General features: G+C 47.7%; 10 protein-coding genes across 10 annotated transcripts; 2 read left to right on the forward strand and 8 right to left on the reverse strand.

Moving 5' to 3' along the window:
• Positions 1 to 225: 225 nt before the first annotated feature.
• On the reverse strand, positions 226 to 3586 carry BKA67DRAFT_568841 (raffinose synthase or seed imbibition protein Sip1-domain-containing protein). Its single transcript, XM_046103060.1, has 7 exons — positions 2760 to 3586; positions 2465 to 2663; positions 2189 to 2393; positions 1691 to 2129; positions 1060 to 1628; positions 606 to 992; positions 226 to 528 (listed from the first exon to the last, which is right to left on the reverse strand). Exons 1-7 carry the CDS (start codon positions 3332 to 3334, stop codon positions 320 to 322), a joined length of 2583 nt encoding a protein of 860 aa, XP_045957474.1. The 5' UTR covers positions 3335 to 3586; the 3' UTR covers positions 226 to 319.
• Positions 3587 to 5249: 1663 nt separating this feature from the next.
• On the reverse strand, positions 5250 to 6214 carry BKA67DRAFT_568844 (uncharacterized protein). Its single transcript, XM_046103061.1, has 2 exons — positions 5756 to 6214; positions 5250 to 5692 (listed from the first exon to the last, which is right to left on the reverse strand). Exons 1-2 carry the CDS (start codon positions 6045 to 6047, stop codon positions 5508 to 5510), a joined length of 477 nt encoding a protein of 158 aa, XP_045957475.1. The 5' UTR covers positions 6048 to 6214; the 3' UTR covers positions 5250 to 5507.
• Positions 6215 to 9374: 3160 nt separating this feature from the next.
• BKA67DRAFT_678363 (uncharacterized protein) lies at positions 9375 to 10254 on the reverse strand (the record flags this gene model as incomplete). The annotated part of the gene is made up of 4 exons (XM_046108850.1): positions 9375 to 9586; positions 9639 to 9690; positions 9745 to 9796; positions 9840 to 10254. The coding sequence occupies 4 exons, from the start codon at positions 10252 to 10254 to the stop codon at positions 9434 to 9436; spliced, it is 672 nt and encodes a 223-aa protein (XP_045957476.1). The 3' UTR covers positions 9375 to 9433.
• A 1106-nt stretch (positions 10255 to 11360) lies between these two features.
• BKA67DRAFT_536893 (uncharacterized protein) lies at positions 11361 to 11857 on the reverse strand (the record flags this gene model as incomplete). The annotated part of the gene is made up of 2 exons (XM_046100227.1): positions 11361 to 11531; positions 11588 to 11857. 2 exons carry the CDS (start codon positions 11855 to 11857, stop codon positions 11361 to 11363), a joined length of 441 nt encoding a protein of 146 aa, XP_045957477.1.
• Positions 11858 to 11925: 68 nt separating this feature from the next.
• Positions 11926 to 12962, reverse strand: BKA67DRAFT_568847 (uncharacterized protein). The gene is made up of 3 exons (XM_046103062.1): positions 12591 to 12962; positions 12403 to 12540; positions 11926 to 12344 (listed from the first exon to the last, which is right to left on the reverse strand). The coding sequence occupies exons 1-3, from the start codon at positions 12630 to 12632 to the stop codon at positions 12057 to 12059; spliced, it is 468 nt and encodes a 155-aa protein (XP_045957478.1). The 5' UTR covers positions 12633 to 12962; the 3' UTR covers positions 11926 to 12056.
• Positions 12963 to 13961: 999 nt separating this feature from the next.
• On the reverse strand, positions 13962 to 14627 carry BKA67DRAFT_536894 (uncharacterized protein; the record flags this gene model as incomplete). Its single annotated transcript, XM_046100228.1, has 3 exons — positions 13962 to 14041; positions 14083 to 14362; positions 14418 to 14627. The coding sequence occupies 3 exons, from the start codon at positions 14625 to 14627 to the stop codon at positions 13962 to 13964; spliced, it is 570 nt and encodes a 189-aa protein (XP_045957479.1).
• A 1844-nt stretch (positions 14628 to 16471) lies between these two features.
• On the forward strand, positions 16472 to 18012 carry BKA67DRAFT_536895 (major facilitator superfamily domain-containing protein; the record flags this gene model as incomplete). The annotated part of the gene is made up of 4 exons (XM_046100229.1): positions 16472 to 16625; positions 16689 to 16939; positions 16991 to 17925; positions 17991 to 18012. 4 exons carry the CDS (start codon positions 16472 to 16474, stop codon positions 18010 to 18012), a joined length of 1362 nt encoding a protein of 453 aa, XP_045957480.1.
• Positions 18013 to 18155: 143 nt separating this feature from the next.
• On the reverse strand, positions 18156 to 19371 carry BKA67DRAFT_647156 (glycoside hydrolase; the record flags this gene model as incomplete). The annotated part of the gene is made up of 6 exons (XM_046105944.1): positions 18156 to 18292; positions 18358 to 18574; positions 18624 to 18815; positions 18868 to 19141; positions 19202 to 19259; positions 19311 to 19371. 6 exons carry the CDS (start codon positions 19369 to 19371, stop codon positions 18156 to 18158), a joined length of 939 nt encoding a protein of 312 aa, XP_045957481.1.
• Positions 19372 to 21164: 1793 nt separating this feature from the next.
• On the forward strand, positions 21165 to 22052 carry BKA67DRAFT_659841 (redoxin; the record flags this gene model as incomplete). Its single annotated transcript, XM_046107523.1, has 4 exons — positions 21165 to 21517; positions 21681 to 21726; positions 21785 to 21950; positions 22024 to 22052. 4 exons carry the CDS (start codon positions 21165 to 21167, stop codon positions 22050 to 22052), a joined length of 594 nt encoding a protein of 197 aa, XP_045957482.1.
• A 900-nt stretch (positions 22053 to 22952) lies between these two features.
• On the reverse strand, positions 22953 to 24575 carry BKA67DRAFT_593201 (IBR domain-containing protein; the record flags this gene model as incomplete). The annotated part of the gene is made up of 2 exons (XM_046104920.1): positions 22953 to 23008; positions 23063 to 24575. The coding sequence occupies 2 exons, from the start codon at positions 24573 to 24575 to the stop codon at positions 22953 to 22955; spliced, it is 1569 nt and encodes a 522-aa protein (XP_045957483.1).
• Between the last annotated feature and the right edge of the window lie 1538 nt (positions 24576 to 26113).

Consider the following 26113-nt stretch of genomic DNA (forward strand, 5'->3'; position numbering starts at 1 on the left):
CTCCAAACATCATCAGGGGCTACTATCAGTGCTAGTGTGCACGGACCTGGTGGATATATAAGTATATCTTCCCCCGGGGACTGATAGAGCCCAAGGGTAGAATTCAGCGCGTCGATACTAACTGAGTCCCGTAGCACTTCCTTGCAGTATTATTACCTGGCAGTTATGGGGATGGTATTCACGCAGCGTGGTAGTTCGCCACGGCTTACAATAATGAACGCAAGCCTCAACTAAAATATAGTTGCTCGTTTTGTTGAGAAGCTCTCTATGGCTTTTATGTGATTCCACTTATGACTAACATATCTTTAGATGAAGCTAGTCAAATTTCTGGTATTGTAAATTCAACATAGATCTCGTCCGACTCGCTTTCGATCTTTTGCTCGCTCCAAATGGACTCCAAATCTAATCTTAGAATGCGATCTGTAACCCTGATCGTCTGAATACTGGGAGTAACAATTCGACCCTGGAGGGTTAAATTGCATGTTCCCTCTTTGATTGTACGTCTTGGGAGGTCGGAGATATACAGGTCTAACAGAATGTGAGCTTTTTCTTGAATTCTCTCAATGCGGAGTCTTCTGAAGAATGCCGAAGGAGGCTTTTCTTACCCAAGGCTCCAAGGACTTTCAAAACCACCCTGAAACCAAGTAGGCCTTTCTCAATACTGAAATTAGTATCCAGAATTGCAGCCGCACCCAGTAACTTTTCTCGAACACCTAGAGTGGCTACGTGGATGGTAGTCTCGCTTTGCGGATTGGTTAGTGTCGTCAAAGGGTATGCACACAGAAACTCGTAGCTTGACGGCTCCAGGTTTACTAAAATCAAAGACTGGCCGTCGACCTTGAGACTGTTACCAATTATGCCTGAATTCGACGTCACGAGGTATTCCTTGGCAGGATCCACACCAGGGAAGTCTTTGATGTCAAGAATCTCTGAGAGTGCTCGATCTGACACGTTGAAGGTACCGAGTATGGAAACGACTAGTGTGCCAATGACTTGAAATATCACATTAGCCGCCAATATTTTCCCTCAAGAGTAACGTAAGGAGGAATAAATATCTACCATGTGTATTCCCAATTTTGAGCAGCACGCAGTCTTCAAAGCCAACGTATGGGTTCACTGTTCTGCCGATTCCAGTAGGTCGAAGAACCACGATCTTTCCGTTAGCTGTGCGGCCACTCACACGTCTGACGACATCGAGATCCGCGGCACTGGAACCATCAAACGATTTTATCTGGATGGGTCCTCCTGAAATGACCCTTGCAGCCAGATGGAACGCGCCATTATCTTTGGTGCTTTGCACTGGGCCCCAATCAGGGATATTACCAATGGCTCTGGATAACAAAGCATTAACAGCGTTATTGAATACATGTTTTCTGTGGTCAGGAAAGATGGCACTGTTCCTCACAACTTGTTGCCCAGCTTGAGTTGATTTCAGGCTGTTAAACAGAGCGCTGGGTGACAAGGACATGCTAGCCAATGTGCCACCTGGGAAATACTCTAAAGACGCTGCAGATTGTGCGTCTAGATAACTTTCCGATAAGGCGCAGCGTTCGACTGCCGAGTTCAACGTTTCCAGCATATAGATACCTTCAGTTTGGACGGCACTAACACCACAGGACAATAAGAACCTTAACAAGCGTGGTTAACAACATTTTCCTTTGATAAAGTAGGGTAGCCATTTTCAGCTCACTTATAGTAATCCTTGAAAAATCGTTTCACATCCCGTGACGAGACCAACGCCAAAGAAAGGACCGTTTTGGGGCCTGGCTGAATTGTCTCCGATCGCTGTACATGGACGATTTCGTAAGACTGTCTGAGAGGTCCATTTGGGTCCTCGGAGACCCCACCCCAGTACCCGAAGATCGGATGATTGACAATGATATTTCTTACTGATCTGTGTTGGCCCTTTATATCAGTAATAGCATGCTTCAGACCCAACTTGAAGGCTGCCGGATCAGTATCAAAGTCTACCAGTCCAGCATGATATCGAGATGGAGCGTTTTGGTCGACTTTTTGCCAGCCATTCTCTAGAATCAAGCTGCTAACAATAATCCCTTTTGCTTCAAGGTCTTTTAAGCCATCCATAATTTCATGCAATGAAATTTTCTGGACTACGCTGCTAAAAGGGCCTACTCAAGTATATAAGCATAGCTCAAAAATAATATAGAAACATTGGAAAATCACTCACTGTAGATTAGCCCGTTCATCCAATGATCAGCCCAATCCCGGCTAAGCTTCGGAATAGGGTTGCTTGCCCATGAGTTGTTAGGACCGCTTGTGTTTGTAAACATTGCTCTTGCCTGGCTCAAAGCATAGGCGAGAGTCTCCTCGAAATTTATCCCGACAGCTAGGATGACTCTACCAAGACCCGGCGCTTCACGTTCATTGCGAATCTTTGTATTGTCAGCTGACTTTTCTAGATACGGATGTGTTTGACTTCTTCGAAGCAAGCATCAAAACGAACCTTTATCATCAGAGCTCCTCCATTGTCGTCACCAAAAATGGCCATAACGTTCTCGAAGCCGCTGATTCCAAGAACAATAAGATGTTGACCATGAACGCTGACAAAGGAGCAGAGAATTGCGGCGACGTCTAGCTTGAAATAGGTCCGGCCTTGGCGAGGTGCCATCCAGGAGGTCGTATTTCGTGATATAGCGAACCAACTAAAAGCATGTTATGACGAGCAAGCTTGAGGCGCCCCAGGAACGACATGTGCTGTTACCCACCCAGACAAGGTAACAATCTTGAACCAAACTTACCTCAGAAACTCACCACCAAATGGCTTTCCAAACATAACTTGTGTCATATGTGCCGCCTCACCTTGAGCGGCCTCTACTGGCACTTCGACTATCCAGGAGGTGACGTTGGACTTCAAATCATTACCCAGCAGTCTTGACCGAAGTTCAGGGTTGAGATCGCTTATGTAGTCGTTGATGTCAAGTAGCTTCTGATTTCGTGAGTCAGTCACGTCTGCGAGCGTCACGATACTATCAAGCTTCGAATCTCCCAGGGCCGTTATCCAAGCTCCTTTGGAGCCATGTCTGGCCCTGGTTTCGAATCGAATAGCCGCTGTAATCAATATCTTTGTCTCAAATGACAACTGGATTCTTGTTGGGTCTTTCTGACCCTGTGACTTGAGAATATGCCTCTCGGAACGTGTCAATATATCTTCTTGCCATGTATCGGAGCCGATAGACGTGTAGCGAAGCAAAACTTGCCAATCACCGGTCATGCATTGCAGATCAAGATTCAGAACGCAGGTAAAGCTGACTTCAGGCACGGTCACCTTTGTCACCTGTCCTAAGGGTGGATAGGAGAAAATTTCCGCTTGCATGTTGCAGAGAACCACAGTATAGCGATTACAATATATTATAAAAAGTAACGGAGGCGCCAATGAAACAAGGCCGAACTAAGTGAAATAGGGATGAAGTCGGGAGCGGGCTGAACAATACACTTGGACATATTAAATTATAAGCGACGAGAAAAGCTGGGCAAGAAGAGACTAAATAGTGATAACACCGAAACGATATTTGTGGACAAAACGATCTAGACGCCGGGCTCTATTAGGCAGGTCATAGGAAGAATTTCCCCGCATTTGATAATAAAGGTTAGGCGCCATGGCTGAGTAGAAATGAAGAACCTCAGAGCTGCTGTGCCGTTAAAATAAGCCTCAATGGACTCAGCCCGGAACGCGTCGGCTGTCAGCCAGGTCCTGCCAGCCGAACATGGTTGATAAATTCAACTGTTCCGGCTTGAAAGGCAGTAACTTACTCCGAAATTGTTATCTGAGCCAGCATTGCGCGTTCGAGATTTGTGTAGTATAATTATGACGGATCAGGGGTGTAGTTTGACTCCTGAGTAAACCATTGGTCTTCTAGTAACTGTCGGCTGTTGTACGATCGCGAGGATCTAACTTCATGATCCTTAGGACAAAATCCTTATTTATAAGTAGGATCTCACAACGCGTGACTAGATAATATGGCTTTATAAGAGGCCCAAAACTGTCGAAGCAGTGAATAACGGCCGTAACGTTTTGTCAGTAATATATTGGTAGGATGGCGGGAAGGGACCAGAGTAATGATATACTCGATAGAGCATAATGTTGGCTATAGGCGATCTAACACTGGTACTCCTTAGTGCAACGGAGGGCCAATTAAGACAACTTACTCTTAGTATTCTTCATAATAAAAAGTTGTTTAAGTTTTTCATATTAAACATATATAATAGTAAGTTAAATATCTAAAAGGATAGAAAGATAATATAATATTATTATATTATAAAACTTTATTACACTTAATTAATTTAGTGTTAAATAACGAGTTCTATGTACAGGAATCACCTTTTAACCTTGTAAAAAGCAGGAATAAAGGAAGCTTTTATTCCTTCTTACAGCCGTTCTATTTCTAATCTACCTTGCTATCTAAAGTGACAAAGACCGATTATAATGGTTCATGATGCCCCGAACATGTAATAGTGTAGATATATTTCGCTTAATTGTCATAATTTACGGCAGTAGTTAGTTGCATTATCCCTCAACGGACCCCCCCTCCCCAATCCTGGTGCGACAAGGTCCATATCAGTGATGTGGCCGAGGAGGTTGTGGACCGGCAGACCTCATCAACACCGCCACGAACACCCGAGCATGGGCAACGTCGGGGATGCGTCTGCCTGGACTAGATATGCGTTTATATCGGCTTGACGACGAGTTTTGAACACGACGTACAATTTTATGTGTCCGAGTACAAGGGCACGCACAAGCCGACCACACGACATCTGAGTGTCGGCCTGCACCCTTCTGATATCATCAAATATGTCATCAATCGAAAAATAATACCTACATCGGCAGATCCTGAGGGTCAATTCTAGTACTATGCCGAGAGGCCATCACACATGCGTACAATTACATGATCGAAGGTGGTCTGATCGGACGACGATCAATTTCCTCATGGTCACTGGTTAATTATAGCCTGTACCTTGTTTCAATGGTCTTGTAGATATCAAAGAAAATCATAACATACTTCCTTCAAGCTTAGAGCACCGCTACCTTATGACATAAAGAGAGCAAGACGATTCTGATTCTCTTCATATTCAATCAGTGGTCTTTGCCTCACAACAGAGCTCAACTTAGGTAATAAAAGGCCACGTACCTTATTTTAGGCCGTGGTTCACTGTACCTCCAAGAATCTTTGAGCCGGTTCGTTCACAAAACTCTCGATAAGCGAAATCCTATGAGTAGCACGCAAAAATGTGACACAATCCGAAACCTGTCAATATATTCATTTCTAACCAAGAGCAGCAGACTATATAACATTAGCCGACTTAAATAAATCGGGGTGTTCAAAGTTGTGAGAAGTGTTCCCTGTGGCAGTGACTCTATCGCAGCACTACTTGAAAGGCACATTACCACATGCATAGGTCTCAGTTGACCCGCATTAACTCCGATTTCTGCTTCCATTAATGACTGGGAGGGCTTTCCACCATTTCTCTCATCATAAGGAAACATAGACTCAGGTTCCCAAGAAGTTCAGAGCACGTGTGTGTTCAGTTGACGCGAACTTAGAACCTTGGCTCTGAACAGATGTGTGCGGCTTCAGACACGAGCTCGGTAGCTCCCCAAAGAAGACAGCCGACTTGATCTCTCCATTCCCATTGATCGCTTCGACCAAATAAGGATAGGCCGACGGGCAATACACTGCGCAAGATTCAACACGCGTCTCAAACAGAGAACTAGCATATACTTAATAGAGCATCTTACCGATGATACCATATCGCGACTTTTCGCTACAGCAGTCGTGGAAATCCAGAGCTTCTGTAGCTTCTCTCAATTCATCTCGAATTCTCAAGCTACTGTAGCCCGACGAGAGCCTCAAATGAGCAACGGTGTATCCTTCTTGTGCAAACGTCTGTTGCGGGTCTATCTCGAGACCTGCGGGCGCGCCGGCGGGCGATATGATTATGAGTCCCGGCCCGTGTGTTCGGGAGCCAAGCGGAGATTGCACCGTCAGACTTGCTGAATATCGTTCCGGCAGGGGAGTGGTGGCTGTCATTGTTTTTACTGGTGTTAAAAAGTCAAAAGTGCTACATGCATCAGTTACTACGCTCAAGAAGCCAGAAGGCAAGCTCTTCCACGATCACACGGGCAGTAATCTTCACCGTGGTGGGTCTTCATGGCGGAAGACGCTCTCGGTAAGGATCCGGCGGGTCACAATTTACACGATAGCGGAACTTCGGATGAGGTTTCGGATGGGCTAATTTAGTCTAGTCTGCACCAAAACCCACGTTCAGAGTTAGCCAGTTATATCACTATTCAAGCAGCACGAACTCTTGTCAGTTGATGTTTACGGTTTCCAATTGTGAATGCCGTTTCCGGACTAGAAGCTGAGCTACTGTCACCTTGATCAGAGAGTCACTATGTGATGACTAAGCATGAACCCGAAGCATAGGCTGAGCTGACCTCAACAGTTCGCGTTTTTTTTATTGGGAACCAGGTCACGCATATAACTTCACGAGTAAATGATTTCGGTGCTTGGTATGAGTCGATGCTGCTGATCGCCTAGCTAGCCAAAAAGAAAACAAAAATGAAGTCAATACCTATTATAGAGTAGTAACGACGAAGAGCAAAGAAACTGTAATGCTGGGACGATGCGTCATGAAGTGAACACAAGCTGACGCTACGGCACCGCTCTGTATTCTTCATTGTTTGAGCTATATGTGATCTACACAAGCATATCATAGCGAGAAGGGCAATATCCCCATCGACTCCTATTCCATACCTTTTTTATTAAATCAAATCCTACATAGCGATGAGATGCGTTAGTCCGTTTTAGCCAATAGGACAAAATGTAAGATCCTCGATTCAACTGTGTCAAAATTCTAATCTTGTCTACGATGGGTGGCAGAGACCCCTCCCCTCGAATAGAAAGACTGCAGTAGTGTACCAGTCTGGGTTGATAGCAAAAGACCGTTCACACACTTCAACTTTGCGCTTGGCTGAGTGCGGTATTTTCCAGAACAGTAATAGGCATATTACATCTGCGTTGTTACGAATTGTATTTATATGATGCCGAAATGAAGTTTTTGTATCTTTCCAGATGGGCTGCCCTCATAGTGGAAACTTAACTGACCGTCCAAAAGCAAAGCGCTTGGACAAGCATTTGGAAAGTATGACTTAGAAGAGCACCAGCCACAATAAAACAACAAATATAATCAAGATGCCTAATATGAGTCTAGATCATGGGTATTATGCTCGTCCCACCCAAGAGTTCCAAGTGGAAAAAGAAGATAAGAAAAGCTCATGATGATCTAGATCATGTACCGACCAGTGGTTGGCTCATATCCTGAGATCTTTCCATCAGATCCGGCAACTTGGAGTGATTTATCTCCTTTGTATCATCTGTGTGGTGTCTTTATCTTCATTTATCATTCTTAGATCGCATTACAATGCCAATTAACCTAAGTGTACATTTCTGCTCATTTGGACTAATATAGCTCGCCGTGATTGCATAGAACGGCTAAGAAATAAAATAAGCACGATAGATGACCTCTTTCTAGAACTTTCATAACAAATCAATGGTTCCAGTGACATGTTAAATAGCTGATGGTTATTGTGTGACACTACCAAAAAGAGTGGCACCCCCGTTATTTGAATAGTAGTTATCATGGTATATATCCATTGCTAGATATTGACATAATGCTCATTAGCTATCTTATAATGAGCGTTGTGTCACTTTACACTGCATCTAACACCATTACATTTATTTGAAATGATATCAAAGGTTGCGTTCTCGAATACTTCTCCTTTGTGATTGAACTTCATCGTATGATTGACCATATTAACCTGGAAGTTCATGTTCTGCTTATTATAACAAATATAAGGTTAGTGATCAGGTACGAATGGGTCGAGGACTTCAAGGGAAATGAAAACATTGAACCATACTCAGACTGAATACTATATCATCCGGTTCATTTTGTAATACTGCCTAAACGCTATGGAGCCTCGTGTCCTTCCCAAGGGCCTAGTTCAAGCTAGACTAAATGGCAAATTAAACAAAGCTGATGAAAACTCACTCGCTACAAATTGTTCCTTGGCCATATCGAATTGCAAAGCTTCACTTCTTTATCCGAGGTGCACAGCCGATACTAGGATCCTTTCTACTGCTCTGGAGTTGCTCCACGCTAAATACGAACGTCGCACCTAAGCTCTTTCCAGGCCCCTAGGAGTACCGCTCAAGTAGACACCTGAAGATTGCAGCATACGTCGTGTTTGCACAGCTAGTGTGATACTCTGGCGTTTTCATTATTGCCACCGATTAAGCGATATGGATGGTAGAATAGAAGGATCCTTTTACATGTGAACTGAAATAGTGATATATGAATGTATGTACTGTTTTGCTTCTGATATATATCTAGATTTTTTAGATTTTTAATAAACGACGACTACTCCGACTATGCAACGTTTGAATGGCTAGTATAAAATTATCTTTGAGCTCAGCAATGATACATGATACATGAGATTGGGCTGATAAACCGTTTCGTCCTTGACCTGTTAATTCTTATCCGCGAAGATGATCATGGTGTCATAAATTGTTACTAAGGCTTTGGACTTTTTTTATGCTTGGGATCGACTGTGAAAGCATCACCATATCTGAGCGAAAGTACATCACTGCGAGAGGACGTGACCAGAGGAGAGTCGGGATATGGAGGAGGAAAATATGCTACCTGCATTCATACGACCTCTGTTCAACTGCCTCAATGGTGATCTTATCTCAGTTTGTGAATCAAATATTCACATTCAGACCACTCCCAATGATAGAGCCTGATATTCTCCATTATCCTTCTTGGAACACTTGAATAACTGTCATAATGTACGCCAAAACTGACATGCTTCTCCTCATCAGCTCTCTAAGTTTCCACCATCGTATCTACTACCACAGCTTTTGGGACTGGCTGTGTGATTTTGACATGTGGCGACGGTGATATATTGACAATTCTTGAACAGGTCTGGTGGAGTAGATACTTTTGAACTCATACTAAAAATCCCCTATGCACTCTTATGAAACGATTAATCACATCATTAGAGTGCGCTAATAGGTTGAGTAGGATATACTATAAGATCGACACTACTTAGAGTTAAAGAACGACTTTAAGCCAGGCCGAAGGTCATGTTAATTTGATTACATGGAGTTTTACACAAAACAGACATCAAGGGTGAGAATCCGTTGTCTCATTTTTGTCTTTCTTGTTCTAAATCCCACATGTTGAAAAGCCCAACGCAACGATGTCAGATGGGTGGGACGACGTAGATAAAGTGTGACAGTAAGAATGATCGAACAATAAGCAGAACGGAACTTATGAGGCACTAATGTGGAGTACAAAGAATATATTGCAATATTTTGATACAATACTCATGTGATTATAGTAAACATCGCTCGCCTTATGCTGGCTTTTGTAGAACAAGCGATGAAATAGTACAGGTCACAGTAGAACCTGAAACGCTAGCTTTAACACCAGAGATTGAGAAGGTAGTTGCACTATTATAGTTCTCTGGTGTTGAGTCACACCAACTGGAGTCCGTGCCAGTGCTTGTCTTTATACGATCAGCATCGTGGTATATTGGGCTTAGGCATCATAGCACTCACAATTTTGACGTTGTTGAAAGCTAGTTGTCCAAAGTCCCAGCTTACTCCCGTGCTTGAACAATTTAGTACGAGGGATCGTAAACCAACAATGAAACCAGAAGCTTACAGTTCGATAGCGAATAGGACCTGGTTGAAAGACTTGCTGGCTTCAAAGTAGACTTGGTCAGCATGAAGCAAAAGCAAAAGAGGTGCCTCACGTACCAAGCGCAAATGTGTCTGTGACACTAGCGCCGGTGGCGGACCGGGTGAGGGTGGACGTCCAGCCGGAGTTGTCACTTTTCAGGGTGTTACTGAACGTGACTGTCTCGCTGGCGTAAGTGTTGAAACCACTTCCCCAAGGTAAACTTGGATTGCTACAGCACCATCCGGAACCGATCCACCAAGTTCCACTTCGGCCATCTAATACGTTCTGGTAAACCCCACTGCCATCGGATGGTTGTAGCCCTGGCCAGAGATAATATGTGCCGGCTTTCGGCAGAGCAGGTATGACCATTTGTCCAGAAAAGGAAGTGAATTTTGCTCCTGACGGCGTGTAATAACGAAGAAAATACCATGTTGCCGCTGAAGCGTGGCCAGTAAAGGCCAGGAAAGAAACTAGAAGTGGCAGAACGAACATTTTGTGTATTGCCGATGCTCGCTATAATCCTAGACTTGAGACATAGTCCTTGATGAATGTGTATCGGGTACTGGCCCTAGTTATATAAGCCAGCACGATGCTGCCAAGCAATGATGAGCGCAATATATCGATCCTCCCATTCAATCGCTGAGTCGTAACGATACAACACACCTCAGGCCTATCAGCGGCAATGGTACAGTGATTTGTGGAAAGGTAACGACCGAACCATTTATTGTAGGAGGCATACCAACGGGCCGTCTCAGAAATATGAAAGTCACCCAATTTTCCTCTGTTAGCGCGACCCCCTGACCCAGCTGCCCCTGTAGCACATCAAAACCCCCCTGTCATGCATATCGGCAGTTCTGATGCGCGTCGCTTTCTTACCCACGCGGAAAGATGACAGCAAAGCCCCTCCATTTGAAGATGCACCTGATGGCTGTGTTGACAATTCAGGCACTTAATAGGTGGCGGCACGTTTCGGCCCTTGACGCTACCTATCTTGATGATTTAGGATAACCCCTCGAGCTGAATGCCCAGCAAAACAAATTCCTCTAATCCGTACATTTCAGATAGACTGCGTCTGCCTTGGGTTACTGGTCGTTTGTCGAGTTGGGATGCGACTTTCCAGGTTCTGTACCTTGCTGGGTCGCTCCGATGTCACGGGTCATCATATTTAGCCAAGCAATTGTTTTGAATAGAGGACTAACTGATCATCGCCTTTTCGCTATAACATAACGTTGCATTTAAAGATGCAGATCGAAAATTACTGTAGACATCATTGACAATTGAGCCAGCGCTCTTACCGCACATGTCCAGCAGGTTGCGAGCAACCAAATTGAGTGATCTCCGGCGTCGCCACAGGCGGGTGACATGGTGTATCGAGAGTCCAATTCGATACAAGTATTAGCCAAGTGATAAGGATAAGCTAGTTACCATAAATGGAAAGTCCTAAAGGTAACGTTGAGATAGTCCTGTTGAGCGTAAGCCATATTGTGACACTGGCCGTGATTAGAGGATGGCCGATAACAAAAGTCAGGCTATGAGGCAGAAATAGGCGAGGTAATTATGCTAGGAACGTGCTATTGTATCGTTGAATATTCATTGGATCAAGTTGATTGAGCAATGTGCTTAATCAGTATGTCTTTGACGAGAGCTGGCCATTGATCCTTGTTCTGAGCCTCCGACAAGCCCAACGTAGAGGGACTAATTTCGATTGTCTTGTCTCGCGACTTGAGTCCACTGCTGATGACTATTTCTGATTTTGGAATATTGAGTGCCTGCAGAAGTCCATATTGAGCACTGATCTTTGACACTGGAAAGTTAAACAGTATACCTCACTCATGACCCGAATCACAGCTTTGTTGGCCTCACCCTCACGTGGAGGCGCTGCGACGTTGAGCTCGACCGCGTCAGCAGTGAGAGAGCTGACGCCCTCGCGGTTCTTGTTGACGCCTGGTTTCACGCGGCATTGGATATGCATCAGACCCAATGGTCTCGCCTTGGACGCTTTGGAGATTGTGATAGCCATGCGCGTTGACATCTTCAATATGGCAGGTGGACGAATACTTTGCCCAGTGAAGTCAGTTGCGACACTGCCAACCATTGTGCGGTAAAGCTCTGGAGTTTAGTGGATGTCCCTCTCCACCCCACACCACAAGCGGTTGCTTAAGCACTGAAAAATATCTTACAGCTTGCTTTCTATATGTTACCCCATAATATAAGTTACAGCATAAAAATCATCTGATTTAGGAATTCCATCAATGATTGCGACCGACTCTCTCTATCGCGGCCAAGTAATGCAACTATTTCGGCTGGGAATTAAGACCGGCCTTGATAAATAGCGTCATGACACAACCGACTCCCGCCGTCCACACGCGCGTTCGCCAGGCAGCCAACTTTGGGTTGTCCTGCCCAAAAATATAAACCCAGGAATACAATATTCTACTGGCTATATAACCCAACGATAGGAAGTTCAGCGCCTGGGGCGACAGACCAGCTGCATTGCCGGCAGTCACTGCTGCTGCGTAGAGAGGCAGGCCTTCGAACGCGTTCGCGCTACAGGACTCGGCTCTTTGGAGCCTCAATCGAAGCTGCATGTCATCAATCAGTGTCCATTAACCTCACCATGCATTGATCATTTCAACTGACTTGTTTATCCAATGCCTCTGCCTTGGCCAATGTCTCCACGAACTTGCGTGGATTCTGAGGGTCGAAGTACCTCTTGCCGGGACCTGCCAAACCGGAATATACCCGAGGAAGAAGGGCGAGTACCAATGCGAATGGAAGCTGTGCAATGTGAGCCGGGTTCTAATACAAGAGTTTACGCGATGTTATACCGTGTAGTATGATATGTTATTTTCGCTGAAGAATGAAGCCATCTCGGATGCGTTAGAGCTTGCAGCCGGCAAGCAGATGTACGGGGTAATTGACGTATGTTGGATTGATTTTGTTCGTGAGAAGGGTTACGTCTCCCTTTTGTTTACATCGATTGGGCTGCCCCTCCCCAATTGAGTTTCGGCCCCTACATACCTTGTATGGCGGGGATGACTTGGATAAAGCGCTCCGTATCGGTGCCGAAGCGTCAAAACAATCATGCAAAGTTCAATTTCGAGGTAATTGAGCATTGCACTGCCATGCCTCGGGGCGAGACTGTGTAAGCAGGAAACTAGGCCGGCCGCTTCGTGGTTGGCATTGAACAGAGCTTGGCATTCACCTCAGCTATGCTGACAAAAGTTCCCACATTGCGGCTTGCAGTTCGTCCGCATTTGGGGTCACGATCGGTCCCGATCCTATACTTACATAAGTCAACGAAGCGTAAGTAATTTCGGCTTTTTGTGTACAAACTTATCATTGCGACAATACTGTAAATTGGCAGCTGCCGTGATGTAATAATTGCAGCGGTGGCGGCAGCAGCAAGATCGCAAGGCGCAATGAATTTCGTCTTGCATGATATGTTTTGCTAAAATTATTTAGACAAGACGGGCCTTCGATGTTTGACCCTGCGTTAAGCAACAGAAATGGTCTGACTGATGTTTAGGGAGCCATGTCTGACGCCAACACGTGACGTTATGATTGCACCATGGTTGCACTTGCCTACTATGGAGTTATTTTTAACAAACGATCAAGTAGACCTATTAAATAAAAACGACATGCTGCAATCTCTGATCTTTATCTGGTAACCCAAAGAACATCTCTCTTCCTGAATTGCATAACCTCTGTCACTAGATAGACGTTCTGTTCTATGGCATTCTACGATATCCTAGAAACAATATTGGTCACTATGATACCACTACGCACACGGTTACGTCCATATGAAATGTCGACGAAAAGAAGCTCTGTAAGAAGCCAGGAAAAAGAAATTCGAGTGGAAGGAATTCTGTCTTTCTCTCATGGTAAGTTGCCCAACGTTACCTTGCGCCGAATTTGCGAATGCAAATGCCAGGAGTGCATCAACTCGACGAATTTGAAGGCGTAGATGGCAAGACTAATAAGTCCAAGTGAAAATGGGGAGTGGCTGACAGGCGCTGGAGGATGGTGGAAGCCATTGCTTTGACTCTGCAGGTTTCTCGTGCTCCAAATATATCGAGTTCATTGACAGCAGAAGGGATTTATGTCAAGCTCAAATTGACAGATTCAGAACACCAAGAAAGTAATCCCAGTTTGGCACGGCGAACCAAAATATTGCATTATTTCCTCTGGTTTCATGTCTAGTCTAGTGGAGAACTGTTACTCAGTAATTCCAAAAGACGCATGATGGCGTCTGTTGTTGCGGCGCACGTGAGTCGGACTATAGGTCAGTGTACGTCTGCAAAAACAGACGATATGTACCACAAGTGGCAGTCCAGTCAGAACAATCCGCAACGACACCAGTTTGTCCCTTTGTGATGCATGTGTCCAATATTGAGCTTTCCATGGTTTCCACGATCCAGTCAGAGCTTGCTGAGAGCCCTGAGTTTCTACCACACACCCGTCCTTGGCAGGTGCCTTCCCACCAGTTCAGACAGAAGCCCGGTGCAACAGAAATTGTTCCGTTGCTGCCTTCCATATCCCCAAAGGCCGCAATATCGCCCAAGACCGCTTGACAATCGGATACAGTGGTATTAGTCGGCTTTAGTGGGGTCAGCGGACGGTTTGGACGGTTTCATTTCGATGTCGCGACTTACTACCAGACATGTGCCATAGACTCCATCAGCTTCCGCCATAATCGTGTCCTCTGTGGTTGCTGACTGAATACGACCGTGTGAAGCGCTCAGGTCTGCAGTTAGGACGGCATTAGGTCCAGATCCTGTAGTTCGTGGCAATGACTGCGACCCTCGTGCAAGCTGACGTCCATTCCGATTTGATGGCGTTGCGCACACGCCAGCAACGGCCATGATGGTGGCAAACAACAGTTGTGTCCGCATTCTGGAAAAGAATGACTATTAGATAAACAAGGGCTAATTGGAAGAGATGGGTGCGAAAGTGCTGGATTTTTTGGCAACTATGATAGCCAGTGACGATTTGCCGGGCCTCTGACGGTATTTTAATCGCATGTCCAATTCGGTCACGAAAATGTACTCCTAGACTCCCAAGGCACACATGGTCAGCACTACCGGTTGTACCTTGGGTCAAGGAGACGCGAAGGATTTGGCAATTTCGTAAACTCCATCCGAAATGAGAAATAAGAGTTATTGTCGATCGATGTTGAGCTCAGTCGCAGCTGGATAAGTCACATTCGTGAGTACCCTGCTAGGTTAGTCTAGACCGACAGCCGAGCACCTATTTTAGACCTGAAGCCAAGCCTGCTAGGCAGACTAGGTAAGGCACCCGTAGACTATGAACACCTTGTGCATCGTTCTCCTTTTCAGTAGTGCATAAACAATATGACAAACAGGGACGAGAAGCATTCATAACAATGCGAATCATGATAAGTTTTCCATCTGAGTAGATGTATAAGTGTAAGCCTTTTCTCTTTGTCAATACTTAGTACGTAGTAGTCATGACTCCGCAAGACCATTGTGCCCGCAACCGTGGGGTATTTGTATTTAGTTTAGAATAGACTAGCAGCAGGACGGGCACTAACAATCTCAACTCAAGCCTCAAAAGAAGTTGGACACAACACAGAACACGCTTTCGCAGCAATATGACCAACTTGTCGAGAGCTCCTCTATTGCAACTTTGCCTGTTGGTAATACTGGTGTCACGTTAGTCCCTCTGCCCCGACAACAAATCTTTTGTCAGTGTCCGGGCTTCCTATCAATAAGACACAGTGGAGGACAAATCACGACACCCGATCCTGGCTCTGAGGGCAAGTGCTCCGCGTGCAATTGTCAAACCAGTCCAGCACCTTTGTCGTTTTAACACGATGTTGATGACAAAAATTCCCAATCCGCGCCGTTGGCTCGTCGTAGACCGTATCCAGACCAGATCAGAGCTCTCCCCCGCGCCATATCGTCTGGACGAAACCGCGTCAATCCTCCTCTGTCGCTAGCACGATTATCCATCGCTGGGAGTCAATCATAGCTCATCAACTTGAATAAGCGCTTTGTTTGACCGGTTGGCTAGGTTGAAAAGGCTAGGTCGACTATGGCTCTGCCGCAAGATGTTGTTTTGCACGGGCCTCGGATCCGAATGATTGCCTTTCGGTACAATTAGCCCTTGGGCGGCTTGAACGATTCAATATCTTTATCAACTCATTGTGCGTGAGCACATGGTGATAGGAGATTTTGCACTTTTTGCCATCGGCGTGCGCGGGGCATTCTACCCCTTGCTCATACTGCATCTGTTTATAACCAGAGGTGCAATCTGTCAAGCATTGTCAAAGTGTGCTACTTTCTAGCATCAGAAACCTGGTCTACCGGTCTTAATTATCAAAAGAAAAGAAGAAGAAAAGTGGTGCCACCCACAACGGATGCGACTGGAAAGCGGGTTGCGTGATCATAACGCAGATGGCATCATCGACACCGGGCCTGAACGTGGGGTTCATGTCTACTCGCTTCCTATCCCACGGCACCGGAACCGATAGTTCTACAACCCGTGATAGGATATAATTCGGGTTCTACAATCGAACCCGCTTTCATAGTGGTGTGATTAACATTGTAATTGACGACTTGAAGTAGCTCGGCCGACTTGATGAAGTATATAGACTCGGTGCCATTGTTTGTACATGACCGATTGCCCATTGGCTTAGTTCCGTGCAATGCTCTGAGACACCCGGGCAGACGAGTTAAAAGAAGACATGTCGAAATCGACTTCAACCAGACGGTGGTACCAATGGTACTCGCCAACCGACTCACCGGAAGAAAAGAAACTCATTGCGAAGCTCGATCTTCTAATAGTCCCATATGCGTTTATCCTCTATTGGGTAAAATATATTGATCAAACGAATATCAGTAAGCCAATTTGTCTTGTCCACCTAATTAAGTTCTGGCCAGACACTCACGTTTGCATTTTAGATAACGCCTATGTTTCTGGCATGTCAGACGAGCTTAACTTCAAGGGCAATGAGCTCGTACAGTTTCAGACCATCTTCGTCGTTGGAAACGTGGTTGGGTTACTCCCGTTCATCTACCTATTTCCGCGCGTGCCAATGCATCTCCTGGTGCCTACTCTGGACCTTGGTTGGGGAATTTTCACACTCTTACAGTACCGGGCTCAAAGCTACGGCGAGATTATGGCTTATCGCTTCATGGTTTCCTTGTTCGAGGTGAGTTTGGCTTTTTCGATCAATCGGGGATTTATTGACACCGTGGTCCAGGCGAGTTACTTTCCAGGTGTGCATTTTGTTCTGGGGAGTTGGTACAGGAGTGACGAGATCGGCCGACGTGGGGGCATCTTTTATGTTGGCCTGACACTTGGGACACTCACTGCTGGTTTACTTCAATCAGCCGCAACGACATATCTCGATGGCGTGCATGGACTGGCAGGATGGAGATGGCTGTTCATCATCAACGCAATCATCACACTGCCCCTTGCGATTCTCGGATATTTTGTCTGGCCTGGAACGCCAGCTAGGCCTAATCGTTTGGTTATCAAGGATTCCGAGCTCGATTTAGCACGATCGCGCTTAGAGAATGCTGGCGCCAAGGTTCACAGCACCCCGTTCTCTCTGAAGCTCCTAAAACGAATCTTCACCAATTGGCGTTTTTACACCATAGTTCTGTGGGATATCTTCTTCTTTAATACCTCCGCGAATAGTGCTGCGTTCTTGCTCTGGATCAAGAGTCTTCATCGATTCGACACAGCGACTATGAACCAACTCGCCACGATCAGTCCAGCACTGGGCATCTTCTTCGTGCTCTTCATCAACTTCAGCGCCGACCTCTGGATTGGACGTGCAGCTGCTATCACTCTTGCCTCCACAGTTAACTTTACTGGCCTTGTTATCCTTGCAATTTGGAATGTGCCGGAATCAGCGAAATGGTTTGCCTTCAGTGTGAGCTATTCTGCCGTGGCGGTCTCCTCGGTGCTCTACGGCTGGGCAAACATCATCATGAAGGACAATATCGAAGAGCGGTCGCTGACGCTGATTCTGATGACGGCCATCGCGACGTCAACCAACGCCTGGATCCCACTCTTCGTATACCCCACTGTCGACGCCCCAAGGTTTCCCAAGGGTTACGTATACTCTGCATGCATGGTTGTTTGTTTGGTAATAATGACTCAGGTCGTTCGAGTTCTATTCAAAGATGGGTATGTTGCTCCACCTGTAGGAATTAGTCTTCAACTGACAAATCGCAGTAAACCATCAAACATAGACGAGGAACACAACATCAGTGAGGTGGAAGAGCCGGTTAAAGTTGAAACACTTGCGGTAAAGCGAGTGGACGAAGGCGTCGTGGCAATTTGAGCAAATTCATACCCTACAGCTGTAATGGCAATTCTTGTTCACTGATCAACGCAACTCGTCACATACGATCCGGCTATTTTGACCGTGATGCATCCACAACGGTGGGTCTGTCTTGTACCAAATTCTCTCCATCCCATAGAGGACCACCGGGATAGACATATGCGGCATCAACGTCCGTGTCCCTATACATGGCGAGTGTGATGGCCATTCCTGGCGTAGAAGGTCAGCGATGCGTAGAGGTCCCCAGCCTCAATCGAGAAGAGATTGATGCTTACCTGGCGATGCATGTGAAAACGCCTCGGGGATCTTGATCCCCTCCGGCACGTTTCCACCAAAGCCGCTTTCAATCTGGATCTGCGCACAGCTAGGATATAACTGTCCTGGTGAAGAGGAGTTGAAGACTTCGTTGTGCTCTTCGAGACCAGTATTAACCTCGTCTATACGCAACAGATACTGCCCAGCTGGTGTCTGAGCCGGGACCTTGAAAATGAACTACGATCGTCAATACTTCCAGTCTAAGAAGCCTGAAAAGAAAACTTGCCTTCTCGGGCCACTTCTGGTCATTATAGGCAAGCCAGTGAACCGGATTTGTCTGGTTCGCCCACCACTCCATGCCTAGGGTGTAGATCTTGACCCACTCTCCCGAGCCGTCGTACTCCTTCACATCGACCCCGTCGGGTACTCTCGACAAATGTGCGATAACGGGCCCTTGGTGATTGATATCCATTATGCCCTAGGAGCTGATCAAAAACAGGCGGGTGGGCGAGCACACTGGTAGTACTCACATTGACCTGGTTTGGGTTGCAACTACCCCGTCCGTCGGTGCAGTTGTACCACATAGCGTCCGTCCACAAAGCCGGCTCGTATCTTTGATGCGCGAACTCGATGGTATCGCCCGCACGAATGGTTAGGACCTCAGTATCCCCTGCGTGGGCCATGTTGTCCCGGCCGCAACGCGTCGACTCCGAGATATCTGTCGCGTAGGTCGGGTCATTGTACATGCGCGTGTTGTAGTTTGTGTTGGGCGTGTACGGCTCCTCAAACGGTGTGGTCTTGTTACTGGGCTATGTGTGAGCAGTTCTGGCCAGACGTGGCAAGTGAGAGGGGCCAACCGTTTACCGAATGAACCGTGTTGGCTCTTGCCATTCCCCGTTCACGGAGATGCGCACAAACGTGACTAGGGAGGGTGTGTTAATCTTAGCATGTTCGACTCTTCATGAGTACCTACAGTGGGCCTGGGCTATCGTAGCTATAGCCGCTAAACCGGTCACACGCAACATCATATACATGATGGCAGGTCCAATATGGAGTGATTATTGAGTGCTAAGAGAACTGCGCCCTGGATATCTACGTGCTGGACGATTTGCAGAGATGGGCTTTATAGTCATTGGGACCTATCTCTGATAGACACAGCTATCAAAGACCCTTGCATGATGAAGAGTAGATCTCGGGATAGGTCAAGTGACTAAAGTTTATCCTCCAATGCGACACAGCGTGTATGAACCGAACGCGTTTCATTTAACCGGTAATTTATTTCAAAATGTAACAGACTCTCAATGCCGACAAGTGTGCCACAGTCACTCGTTGGTATCGGACCGCGTAGTGGTTATATTTCTGCGGGTACTAGCTAACATTTTCAATCTGTCTATATACATGAGCACTCCCGTAATATTCTGTTGTGTTTCTCGCGCGTTTATTGTCGCAGCTGAAAAGCCTTCGGAAGTCTACTTTCCCTTCAGTTCTGCATGGCCATCTTCGCGGAGAGATCCCATGCACAGACAGCAAAAGCGGTATCCGGAATGAGAGGGACCGCATACGGAGATGCGGGCGCATGCCCGATCCCTCGAGGGACTCAGGTTAGTCACTGAAGATTTAGTTGCGAGTGTCAGCACTTGTTCTCATAGTGTGGGTTACTCTTCCCCAGAGGGCTGGGAACCTGTGCGACGCACCCGCCACATGTCAGATCAGAATCAAGCTTGGCGTGCGGTGTAAAACATGGAAGGATCCAAGTTGGACCAGCCACTCGACCATACCTATATGTATTGCTGGATCGCCAGTTTGGTAGGTTAAAGCGTGAAACGAGAAGAGAAACGGTAGTCATAGTAGCTTCGTTTTCGTGCCGTGACTTTTTCTCTCTGGATTGCTAGACGATTGTAGTGCGAATCATCTTCCGTTCCCCTGGTACTACAAACAAATGAGGAAGGCAGCTTGGCTATTGAGAGCGGATTGCTGGATCTTCACAGTTCCGATGCTCCTACTTTCAGTCGTCATATACCTTCATTCTCGGGGCATTACTTCAGTATGTCATTCGACGTGGCCTTCAGTATTGACAATACATCTGAGAACGACTTTCTACGTAGAGTTATGCGTCCGTGTGAATATTTATAGGTAGTTTTCGGGTCTTCAATTTCATCTGGTGAGCGGTTCCAGCGAGTCTACATTGCAATACCCTCCAGTACTCCCAAATTGTGAGCTTCAAAACCTTCCACATAAGAACCCAATTACACAGGAGGCCGTAACGTGCAAAAATAATGCGGCGCGGTACGGGGTCAAGGCTGCAAGTAATTTCAATACGGCCCTGATCGCTTGTGTGGCGCTCGGTTACGCAAAGATTACAGTCAACTTGGGTTTGACTCGAAGAGTGTTGATACCAAATAGTGGTTAGGTTGACGATTGACGAAGGAAGGAAAGACACAGTCCATGTTCAAGACCATCCGCAAGGGACATCATCGCCTTGGCAGTTATTCTTTATTGAGGTTGGATTAAGGTCCTCACTCAGGCGCTGCACTAGACTAAAGATCTAATAGAAGAAAAGGGAGCGGCGTCTAGGCCCCAACCGGGCCCCCAGTCTCCCCCGCGCTCTGCCCCAGCTCTTAACGTTAGTGCGTCGCAATGCACTGTCTCCATTCCGCCATTCCCCTGGGACGTGGCACGGTGCACTTTGACGGAGGCATGGCGTCATTGGCCCGGAGAGCCCCCAAGCTCAATTCAATTGACCTCGGTGGTCTCTAGCCCTCAAGCTATCTACACGGTACTATTTACATTTTACCAACATTCATTGAACACATTCCTAACAACCAATATGGCTCTTCGTGCATTCTCTTCCCTCCCCCGTGCCCTGGGCCAGCGTGCTGCCCCTCGTGTGGCTCCAGCCGTCACACGCGCGTCGCAGTTTCACACCTCGCGTTCTCTGTTCGTCCGGCCAGGTGACAAGCTCCCCCAGACGGACCTGGTCGAGAACAGCCCTGGTAACAAGGTCAACCTCGCCGAAGAGTTCACCAATGTCAAGCGTGGCATCGTCATCGGAGTTCCGGCTGCCTTCTCTCCCGCCTGTTCCAATCAGCACATCCCCAGTTACATCAACCACCCCCAGGTCGCTGAGATCATTGCCGAGGGAGGCAAGGTTGTCGTTGTCAGTGTCAACGACCCTTTTGTGTAAGTTGTCCATTCAAGAATATTCCTTTGGGCATGAGATGTGCCTCGTCCTCAAGTCGAGTTAAATGTGCCGAGAACTTGTCGGCAATATGGCGAGGTTTGGATCTCATGCTTATCCCAAGGATCGTCTGCAAGCCCTTGCATCTACTAACGTTGCCCACAGAATGAAGGCGTGGCAAGACCAGCTTGACCCTACCAAGGACTCCGGCGTAAGTAACACACCTTCAGTATGCATGATGGTTCACCACAGCTGATCCAATCCTCCAGATCCGCTTCTTGGGAGACCCGACTGGTGAGTTCACGAAGGCATTGGACCTCGATTTCGACAGCGTTGCCATCTTTGGCAACCGCCGATCCAAGCGCTTCGCTTTGATCCTCGAGGAAGGCAAGGTCAAGTCGGTTCACGTAGAGCCCGACAACACCGGAACTGCTGGTAAGCTATATCATCCACTGCGCTCATCACTGAGGCGCTCGGTCGTCACGAAGTACTCACTAACGTCGTCCAGAAACTTTGGCGGACAAGGTTCTAGGGTAGGCGGTGCAACAGAGAGTGGCGAGTCTGTTGAGTTACATGTCTATTACGAATGGGTTGTACTGTGGGCCCAAGTCGAATCGCAGAAATGCCTGAAGCTACCCCAGCGTTTGTGTAAATCATCGTTCTTGAATTGCACTACATACTCTGAAATGCAAACTATTGAGCTTGATGCGCCATGCTACGTATGCATGGCACTGACTGCTCCTCTCAACATCTGTATCTACCTGCATTTACCTGCCAATCATTCAACATCTATCTGAAATCATTTTACCAAAAACTCTCTACCAGCTGCCTACGTTTGTCCGAGTTCATCCCACTCACGAAGGCTCCCGGCAACTTTTGATTTCGCTGGCTCTCCCCCACCATTACGCCGATTGTATTGCACACCTAGCCGGAAGAGGAGATCCGCCACTTCGAGCTTCATGATGACCAAGGAAGGGCGACGAAGTTTGGACACGGAGGCGCCGGAGGGATACCAACCAGGTAAGGTCTCGACACGGATGTAAGAGCTTCTGACGAGCCCAAACACCCCCACCCCCCTTCCCCTTTCCTCCCCTTCTGAAAGGGGTCGGAGGTGCGACTCGAGTCTGGTGCTAAAGGATTTGATCGTAATAGGAAGTCGTGTAGTAAATGTGATGAGCGTGATACAGAGACATTGGAGAATAGCAATGCCCAATTATAGCGCTACCTGACGAAAATGCTCAACCCTATGTAATCCTAACGCCGTAAACGCTGTCACCACCTCGGTGATCTCGTAATGCCCCGGAAGCAGATTTATCCCCTTCTTCCCTCTGGACGCTCGTAATTCTCAATCATCAGAAGCTCAAGTATTGAGCGGCGGGATCTAAAACCTTAGCCAAGACTCATGGTATCTCTGTCTCTCTCTCTTTCTCTCTCTCTCTATTTCCGACTGCCTGTACCCGCGGGCTTCAAATCAAGGCTGAACTGCCATCGGCCTGAGAAAACCAGTTAGCTCAAGAGTTGTTGCCAAAAATGATCAATCGACTTACAATTTGCCAAGTTGTCGGCTGTGTCTTCGAGGACGATGATGCGGCGCTTGTTGCAGTAGGCCGTCTTGTCCATGATCTCCACCTTCAGTTTGGGGTCTGCCAACTCTGACACGGGCTTCTCAAACATCTCGGACAAGTTCTCCACGGCCATCTCCAGATCCTTCTGATTGTCCTCGAAAATCTCAGTAAGATTGTTGCGTGCCAGGTAGAAGGCGAAGGCGTAAGTCCACTTGAGGGTCTGACGACAGGTCTGCAGTGCTTGGGATGCCGAGTTGAGATACTGAACCTCGATCCAAGACATGCCGGAAGCCGTCTGGAGCTGAACCATCTTCTTCTCCGTCTTGACGTAGATGTCCTTGTCCAGCTTGGCCGATTGCTCGTGATTGGCGTATCTGTTGTAGTAGTGGAGGTAACGCTCCAGAGACTTCCTGGACTTGGCTTGGGCATCTCGGGCGTCATGGCCACTTTTCTCGTCGAAGCGGCTGCAGTTGTACCAGCTGGTGCCGTGCTCTGACCACAAGCCCATACACATCCAGCAGAATTCGTGCTTGCATTTCCTGCATGTCATGTGGTTGCAACCGCCGTTCTTCTCTATAGTGGAATTGCATTTGGGACACTCCTTGGTGTTTGCCGAGATCCAGTTGGCAGTCTCGCTGTCGTCGGCGCACTTTTTGAGCCACTGCCTGACGAGGGCACAGGGGGCGGGCTGGTGGTCATTGAGGATACAGCCGAAACAGAAGCGGTGGCCACAGGCGCAGGCAACTGTGGGAACCACCTTGTCCAAGTCCTTCTTCTTGATGGCGCACTCGACGGCGTTCTCACAGTCCGGGGCTGGGCACCACTTGAGAATATCCTTGTCTTCAACATACGTGCGGTTTAATAGCTCTTGATAGCGGTCCCTGAGCTCGTGGGTGACGAGAAGATCGAGCGATCGGGCATCGATGATACGTGAGCAGCCTTCGGACGGACACTGTATTCTAGCGGCTTCGCCTTCCTCGCGGATCTTCTGGGTGAGGTACTGGCGGTAGCAGTCGACGCAGAAACGGTGTCCGCACTTCAGGGCGAAGGACCGGAGGCCCTCCTCGTCGTCACAGCAGATGTCACACATGAAGTCGGGGACGGTCTCGAGCTTGGGCAGGTTGTCACTAGTCGACCTGAGACCAGAAGCCTCGAGGACCTTGGCGCTGTTGTCCATGTAGTCCTCCATGAGCCTCTCCTTGTTCCATCGGAAGTAGCGCAAGAGGATGGCAGCATCCTCGGGACGCATCTCGAGGATCATATTTACTTCATCCATCATGTCCTTTTGCTGCTGTTGGATGTCCTCGGGTGCATAGACCTTGTAGCTGATGTCATAGGCCACCTTCTTCTTCGACTCCTTGACGGATCCCATGTCCGGTTCGTCGTCGGGGTCCTCGTCGAACGCGTCGAACTCCTCGGCATCGTCGCTGTCGTCTTGGAGATTGAAGTCTTCCTCGGAGCCGAGGGTCGAGGCGAGGTCCTCGTCGGAGTCCATGGTTGCGGGGGTTGGAGGAGTTTCGGCCTCGATGTCGGCGTCCTTGACCGTGGCGATCTTCTTGTTGGGAGCACTTGCCGCTGCAGCCTCAGCCGCCTTCCGCTTTCTAGTTATCGGCGGAATCTTGGCTTCTGTGGGAGTGCTGCCAAACGGGACGACGTTTGACAACGGGTGAGGTTTTGGGGGAGGGCGGGGGTGAAGTCTGGATGGATGTGGATGGAAAGGATGGGATGGGTGTACACGACAAGTCGCCGGCTTTGTGGCGATCGGCGAGTGTCAAGGTTTCGATTGACTTGCTAACCCAAGGTAAGTGCTGGTCTTGTGCTTATGCTTGTCTTGGGTTCCCGTTTACGTTTACGTTTACGGTTGGGGGGGGGGGGGGGGGGGGGGCCCGGCTCCTGCTTCAAGGAGGGGCAGGAGGGTTAGAAGGGCAAAAGGCGGAGCGGCAGGGTCTGGGACGTAGTTATGTATCGAGTCAATGCAGCCACTTATCCGTGCGTTCAGCTCAGCTCAGTTCAGTTCAGTTCAGTTCAGTTCAGTTCATCGGTCATGCCAGGATGTTGTGACGTTGGATGAATAATGGGGAATATGTTGGGGGACAATGTTGGACCAAAAGCCCAAGGGGGAATGAATGTTGTTCCTCCCGCTGCGTTCGAGTGTCGCCTCAAACTGGATGGTGCTAAGACGCGTTCGTTCCTGGTTGTGATTCGATTGAACTTGGCTTGATCTGGTCAGATCTGATTTCTAAACATGCTATGGAAGATTACAAGGAGAGTTTCATTTGATGGGGGGATATATAAGCCAAATCCGGGAGCCCGTCAGGCACAGCACTCACTCCGATTCAATTCCCAGGGTCCTGGTCGTGCTCTCGTTCGGCATCCAACAGCCTGGTGCCCAGGAGGAGCCTTTTGAGTCACGCTTATACAGATTTGTATCCACCCACTATCGAGTCCGAGAGTCAGGCGACTGCAAGCCCAAATACGTGCGTGATTGCCTCTTTGCCACTTGACTTCAGCCGGCTAGTCCGTTTCGGCGATAAGTGATAAGACAGACAATCATGTCATCGCTCAGGCTCAGTACTGCGCTGAACTCCGGGCTCTTGTTGGACGATGATCGGACCGTACAGTGCCCCGTAGCAAAGCAACAGTGCCCCCCAAAGTAACATTCCCGCAATCTATATCATCGAGTCACCATTCTCTCGTCACATCTGATCTGTACGGTGCAGCGTCTGGATTCTGGCTACCCGGATGGTTTCCAGGCTCCAAGAGGTGGAACCTCCACTACCGCAAGTGTCTAGCCAGAACGGGATCCTTGTAATGGCTCGGTAATGGGGGCGGCGACGGCGGCCTATATGGGTGTAACGCGCTTGGACTAAGAAAGCAATCCCACAACAGGCAGTCATGAACTATGGCCAAGCGCTCAAAGCACTCAGGCCTGATGAACATGCCATTCTTTTTCTTCTCTATCTTTAATGCGCTGTGACGAGTGCGACAGGCCACGATTGTTGGCAGGGGTCAAAATGTAAACTACGTCAGCCG

This window comes from Truncatella angustata, assembly GCF_020726525.1.
Source record: "Truncatella angustata strain MPI-SDFR-AT-0073 chromosome Unknown BKA67scaffold_5, whole genome shotgun sequence".
Taxonomy (NCBI): Eukaryota; Fungi; Ascomycota; class Sordariomycetes; order Amphisphaeriales; family Sporocadaceae; genus Truncatella; species Truncatella angustata.

Coding starts and splice junctions, on each gene's coding strand:
- BKA67DRAFT_568841 (XM_046103060.1), bottom strand. CDS start 3,334: ATGCAAGCGGAAATTTTCTCCTATCCACCCTTAGGACAGGTGACAAAG. Junction 993..1,059: donor CAAAATTGGGAATACACATG/GTAGATATTTAT, acceptor TGATATTTCAAG/TCATTGGCACACTAGTCGTT. Junction 529..605: donor GAAAGTCCTTGGAGCCTTGG/GTAAGAAAAGCC, acceptor ACATTCTGTTAG/ACCTGTATATCTCCGACCTC.
- BKA67DRAFT_568844 (XM_046103061.1), bottom strand. CDS start 6,047: ATGACAGCCACCACTCCCCTGCCGGAACGATATTCAGCAAGTCTGACG. Junction 5,693..5,755: donor GTCGCGATATGGTATCATCG/GTAAGATGCTCT, acceptor AATCTTGCGCAG/TGTATTGCCCGTCGGCCTAT.
- BKA67DRAFT_568847 (XM_046103062.1), bottom strand. CDS start 12,632: ATGGCTTCATTCTTCAGCGAAAATAACATATCATACTACACG. Junction 12,541..12,590: donor ATAACATATCATACTACACG/GTATAACATCGC, acceptor CACATTGCACAG/CTTCCATTCGCATTGGTACT. Junction 12,345..12,402: donor CAGAGGCATTGGATAAACAA/GTCAGTTGAAAT, acceptor GATGACATGCAG/CTTCGATTGAGGCTCCAAAG.